The 6,865-nt window shown below is 38.1% G+C and overlaps 1 protein-coding gene across 1 annotated transcript; it reads right to left on the bottom strand.

The window, feature by feature from the left end:
• Positions 1–3,531: 3,531 nt before the first annotated feature.
• On the bottom strand, positions 3,532–4,446 carry LOC107672129 (adrenocorticotropic hormone receptor-like). The gene has a single exon (XM_016465219.1). The coding sequence runs from the start codon at positions 4,444–4,446 to the stop codon at positions 3,532–3,534; it is 915 nt and encodes a 304-aa protein (XP_016320705.1).
• Positions 4,447–6,865: the final 2,419 nt, after the last annotated feature.

Here is a 6,865-nt window from a genome sequence, read left to right as displayed (position 1 = left end):
TTCAAAAGGAGATATTTTATTTAACAGAAATCACTTTTCAAAAACTACAACGAACCACTCGTTTGGACTACAACGCATATTTTCCGGGATTTGTGATATCACAAATATCGACGAATGGGACGAGACCTGCTTGAGCTGCACTAGAGAAGGCAACGAGTGTTATCACTATGTCGGAGACACGCTAGCTTTCCCAAGGCAGAAGAACTTAGAGTGGTTACAATCATCCGGGTTTAAATTGCGCTCAAATTTATTTGATTTTGACACAATATTTACACTGAAGCTCGCAGGCGGCTATGGTAAGGGGTATGTATGACATTTCCCGACCAGGCGCCGAGTGCTGCCAATCACAACACACGCTGGCCCAGCTAACCAATCACAGCACTGGGCGCCATTTTTTCTCCATCTCATCCTTATGATCTCCTGCCCACGGAACATTTACTGCGTCTGCTTCATGTCACACTTTAACTTATACCTGATACTAATCATGTGTAACTCTGTGATTGACCCACTGATCTATGCGCTCAGGAGCCAAGAGATGAGAAAGACATTTAAAGAGATCTTCTGCTATGATGGACTACGCAGTCTCTGGAACCTGGTCAGCAAATATTGAACAGGATTCCTGAAAGAACCTGAAGGGATGGACTGATGGATGAATGGTGTGTATAGATAGATGGATTGGTGCATAATTGCAGTGGAGGAGGTAAAAAGCCTAAACCTCTTAATTGGGGACAGTATATAAAATTTGTTCACGCTTTTCCATGTACTTCATCATGTGAAATGTTTTGATGTTGCAGTGGATGTTTCATGTTGTGTTGTTGTAAAATACTGAAGTGTTCATAATGTGACATTTTGTTACTGTATTTATTATAAGAATTACATCTTCCTTAGCAGGGGTCATTTGTCAGGTCAAAGCATTTTGTGCACAAAAACAGCTTTAATATTAATATGTATAGAGTAGAAATGTGCTCGTTTTCAGATTCTTTCTTTTTTTATGAAAGGAAAACACAGAGGGCAGAAACTCAACCATAAGCAGACATATAACAAAATAATAATATAATAATAATAATAATGCAAACATAATACATGTATGCAGTATAGAAACAGTATAGAATCATACAGACTGTTGTGAATAATATTGTAGTACATCTGGGAAACCATAAAAGTCTTACAATATATGTACCTCAATACTGTACATCAGTATGCATGTACAAAATATTTGTGTAATTTAACTGTAATGAAATTATACATTTCTTTGTCATGTAAGCAGACAATTATTGTTTTGCGTCATTGTTAAAAGTCATGCACAAAAATATAGTAAAGACATTTAATTACTTTTGTATTTTTTCATAATAAAAATAAATTGTCTTGAATTTAGAAAAGCATGAAAATTCAATTTAGAATTGTGTGTTATGCAAATATACGGTGTATGTAATATATGCATGTAAATGGTTGACATGTTTTTTCTAGTCTTCTGATTTTTAATTTTTAGTGCAATTAAAAACCTTCTTCATACAATTGCACTTGATTATTATGATTTCTATACTATCTGATAAATTGCAGGCTATTTAATAAGCTACTGTGTTAATGGACAAGTACATAATTTCCTGCATTTAAAGGGGTGGTTCACTGTTTTTTTTTCTAGGCCTGATTGTGTTTATGGGGTGCAGTCTAACATGTGTTAATGCTTAGTTTAAAAAAAAACGCATTATTTTTCACACAATTTACCTTTATTCCACACCGCTCTGTCCCTTCTCTGAGAAACGAGCTGATCATTTCCTGCTTTTATGAAGCCCCGCCCTCAGAAATAGGCGATGGGCTCTGATTGGTTAGCTAGCCCAGTGTGTTGTGATTGGCTAAACCGCCTCTAGTGCGCGTCTAAATGTCCCGCCCCTCACCTCAGCGGCATGTGCTCCGGTTGTATTGTAAACAATGGCGTCGTTAATATCACTTATCAGTTTGAGCCCGATTGAGAAGCAGAGGATATTATTGAAGAGGATCGTGCAGAACCTGTACAAGCAGCTTTTAATGGTAGGCCTATGTTTTTTGTTTGTTGTTGTCTCATACTTTTAGATACACTGTTATTTGTAAATGCTATTGCTTATGTTAGCTTTTAATATAAGGTTTTATCCTGATTAAAGCTTTAATACAGTAAGGCAACTGCATGCGTGTCCATGTTTAACGCTTCTCATCAGGGGCGGTTCTAGACCACAGTAACTGGGGGGGCCAGACATAGCCTATAACACTTTCATTGTACAAAAAGAGAGCAAAGAACGTTTACACTATCAAATAACATTTTCACTTCAGTCCAGCGAATTCAAGCACTCTCAAACTCCCATAATAATCTCTAAAGCTGTTTACACTGTAAAATTAATATCTTACTTACATTCGTACATCTTCACTTTATTGTTTCTGATGAGATAATTAGCCAGAGATTGCAGTCAGGCAGCGCGCACAGTGACGAAACAGCGTGTTTCAGCGGTGACTCATCTGAACGCCTCTGATTGGTCTTTGTATTCATAAACTCAACATAATAGTATGGGATTGGTTATAATGTGCAGCGCTTTAAAAACGTGTGTGTCTCTGGCTCTGTGCCAGCCAGCGAACGCAGATTTGAATTTAGCTGCTGGAGATGTTTTTCTTTTTTTATATGCATAGTTTACAGGACAAACTGCGCATTTCACCCAAAATTGTTTGGTGTGATATGATTCCAAATTTAGGGGTGGGTCAAAGGGGGGGCCAAGCTTGTTGGCAGGGGGGCACTGGCCCCCCCCTAGAACCGCCCCTGCTTCTCATAGCTATGTGAAAATAAGTGTATAATTGGAGCAGTTCATTGTTGGAGCTGAGCTGAATGAGAGGGAGATGCAGAGAGAGAGAGAGATGCAGGGTGTGTGTAGAGCAGGGGGACGTGAGGAACAGGATTAATTCGCAATCAACCACCCCTTTAACTCTAAAAGATTTTGTTACACTTTACAATAAAATTAAATTTATTGACATTAGTCATTGAACTAAAAATGAACAATGTTTTTTTTTTTTTACAGAACTGGTAACATTTTACAATAAGGTCCTATTAGTTAACGTTATTTATCTAATGTATTGTGTTAACAAATTAATTTAACTAATGTTAATGAATCAAAACTTATTGTAAAGTGTTACCGAGAATTTAATAGTCTAGGTTTTATATTCCACATAGACACATTTTTTTTTTTTATTATTTCAAGTTAAATGATAAATTAACACATATTAATGTACTGTGAACAAACATATTATTAACAAATTGATAAAAATTCTCAAATTAACATTGTTGAAATAATTGTTTATGGTTACTGTACTTTATAATTCCTAATGCATTAACTCATGTTAATGAACCGAGTGTTATTGGATAGTTGTTTTCAAAAAAATATTGTGGTCTTTCAGTACCTGTGAATTGAATCTCTTCTGCAGCCTCTTTCATTTCCACATGAAAAAGTTGCAGTTCTATACTTTATCCTTCAGTAGTGTGAAGCACTTACTGTTGGGACACACGCTTCTCATTCAGACACATTCTTTAAAGATCCTTGAAGCTGAGCACAGGAGCATTTTCTTGTAGGTGTTGCGCAGCTCTGTGCTACGGAAAGCATAAATGGCCGGATCAATGACTGCGTGACTCACCAGTAGCACTACGTGCAGCTGGAAGAGCGAGCGGTAGCACTCACAGTAGGGGTTCTCTGGGCAAATCATCATAATCAGCAGATGAAGAGAGAAAGGAGCCCAGCAGGCCACAAACACCCCAATCAAGATGGTGAGTGTCAGCGCCCCCCTCAAGCCACTTTGTCTGTGGTGTGCCTGAGCGCCTGGCATAGACGCAATCCTGTTGGCGTGGTGGCGCGCTAACAGGAACATATGTACATAGAGCAAGAGAATGAGGAGCAGAGCTGTGAAGAAGAGCACAATGAAGAAGATTTTCACTGTGGCGGCCTCGGAGAACCCGATCATGAGCACTCCGCTGGTGCCACACAACACCCAGATAGTGGACAAAGTAACCACCACCCGACGCATGGTGATGAGCGTGTGATAGCGTAGCGCGTGGAATATGCTGATGTAGCGATCCACGGCTATGGTGAGGATGCTGAAGATGGAGCCCAGGAAGCACATGCAGAGTAGAGAGTCCATGATGTCATCTATACTCAGCTCAAAACGACCAAGAGAGTTCAGGTGTCCGGCCTCTTTAAACAGCAGCAGGATGTTCTCTAAGGCCTTGCAGAGGCTGGAGATGGTGTTAAACACGGCCAGGTTGCAGATGAAGCAGTACATAGGGGAGTGAAGATTCCTGTTTTTGATGACGGCCACGATCACCAAGAGGTTCTCACTTAGACTGGCCACGGCAATGGCCATGAACACCTGACTGGGGACCTGAAGCTCAGTGCAGTCTGTGGGGTGTGTGAATGGAGCTTCAGTGCTAGAGTTCATGATAGATGGAGCACACTTGGTTGTTGGATTGTAGATCAGCTGAAGATCTGATGTGAAATAACCTGGAAGAAAACATTTTATTATTATTAAGATACAATGGATATAATTTATTTTTACCCCTTCATTGCTGTGCACTTTTGTCTGCATCGTGAATGATTTGTAGATTGTACACACAAAAAATTCTCTGTATTTGCGTATTTTTACGTATTTCCCATTCATTTCCAGTGGCGGTCATTTTTGACCTCGAGCAACACAAATGTGACTACAGTTTTGTGTGTGTGTGTGTGTGTGTGTGTGTGTGTGTGTGTGTAATAGTGTGGTGTGTGGTGTGTGTGTCTGTTTTGTACTCTTGATATTTTAGTGTCACCCCTTCATTGCTGTACACTTTTTTTCTGCATCGTGAATGATTTGTAGATTGTACACACAAAAAATTCTCTGTATTTGCGTATTTTTACGTATTTCCCATTCATTTCCAGTGGCGGTCATTTTTGACCTCGAGCAACACAAATGTGACTACAGTCATGGCCAAAAGCTTTGGCAGTGACATCAATTTTGTGTTTTGCAAAGTTTGCTGCTTCATTTGCAGTTTGCTGCTTCAGTATTTGTAGATTATTTTTTCCACATGTTTCTATGGTATACTGAAAAACAATGATAAGCATATCATAAGTTTTAAAGGCTTTTATTGGCCACAAAATTTAATGAGTCATTGTTTACATTGTTGACCCTTGTTCTTCAGAACCTTTGCAATTCTCTCTGGCATGCTGGATATTAGCTTCTGGGCCAAATCCTGACTGATGGCGATCCATTCTTGCCGTATTAGTTCTCGGAGTTGATCACAATTTGTGGGCTGCTTGTCCACTCACCTTTTGAGGACTGACCACAGGTTCTCTATAGGATTGAGATCCGGGGACTTGCCTGGCCACAGATCCAAAATTTCAATGTAATGATCTTCGAGCCACTTCTTTAACACTTGCTTTGTGACATGGTGCTCCATCATGCTGGAAAATGCATGGATCATCACCAAATGGCTCATGGATCGTTGGAAGAAGTCGCTCTTGCAGGACGTTTTGATACCATTCTTTATTCATGGCAGAGTTTTTGGGCAGAATTATGAGAGAGTCCACTCCCTTGGTTGAAAAGCAACCCCACACATGGATGGCCTCAGAATGCTTCACTGTTGGCACAACACAGGACTCATGGTAGCGTTCAGCTTTTCTTCTCTGAACAATTGATTTTCCAGATGTCCCAAACAGTCGGAAGGGAGCTTCATCAGAGAAAATAACTTTGCACCAGTCTTCTGCTGTCCAATCCTTGTACTTCGTGAATGAACACCACAACAGCTTAAGCAGCAAACTTTGCAAAACACAAAACTGATGTCACTGCCAAAACTTTTGGCCATGACTGTATTTTTGTATGACCATTTAGCTTTTTCGAATCAAGTCCACTTTTGTGTGTGTGTGTGTGTGTGATCTCATAGCGACTGTTTAAATTTTCAGTAATTCTGTTGTGTATTTTTGTCAGTTTTTTTAATCTATACAGTTTTTATTAATTTAATTTAATTTTTATTTTGTATTTAGTACATCAAGTTAAACTAAATAAAAATGAGAGCAACCAGCTGAAATAAAATAAGTTTACGTTTTGATATTTTATTTTGCTTCAGTTAATATTTATTTTATTTCAAGTAGCCTAACAAAAATGTTTTTTATGGTTTAAGTTTAGTTAACTATAATAACCTTTTTTCTTTTTTTGATTGAAGTCTCTTATGTTCGCTAAGGCTGCAGTTATTTGATCAAAAATACAGTACTGCTATAAATCAGTAATAATTCTGAAATATTATTGCAATTTAAATAGCTGTTTTATATTTTAATATAAGATGGTGCCAATGTGTTTGGCTGTCTGTCTGTCTGTCTGGGGCTCTGTTTGTGTTTTGTTGTTAGCTTGTTTCACTTTTTAATTCAACACATTTCAGCATTATTTGGAATGTAATTTATTCCTGTGAATTTTCAGCTGCCATTAACCTTCTGGTGTTGTTCGGTCATTTTAGACCGGAAAAAAAAAATTTCTCGAAAATTTAAAATCACGACTTCTTCCTAATGGTACGAAACTCGATGACTTTAATACCTTAAAATTAAAACGGAATTATTTATTTAAAGACAATAATATATAATTTTAATAACAGCAGTATGGCCATTTTTTGGTTTATCAGCCATAACATGAAAATAACTATCATCTTGACTCTGTCGGACAGAATTTTATAATGGTGCATCCCTAATAAATACCACACTTCCTGAAATGTAAATAAAAACAACAACAAATCATACAGCTCATATAATATTACATACAGTGGGCCCGATTGGGTTTTTTGAGTGTAGGTCATCATGTTTCTATCGTGTCCTATTCAAGTGATGAAGTCATCAAG

The sequence above is a fragment of the Sinocyclocheilus anshuiensis genome, unplaced genomic scaffold, assembly GCF_001515605.1.
Source record: "Sinocyclocheilus anshuiensis isolate Anshui unplaced genomic scaffold, SAMN03320099.WGS_v1.1 scaffold902, whole genome shotgun sequence".
Taxonomy (NCBI): domain Eukaryota; kingdom Metazoa; phylum Chordata; class Actinopteri; order Cypriniformes; family Cyprinidae; genus Sinocyclocheilus; species Sinocyclocheilus anshuiensis.
The sequence above is the reverse complement of the archived record's forward strand: the minus strand, read 5'-3'. Positions and strand labels throughout refer to the sequence as shown.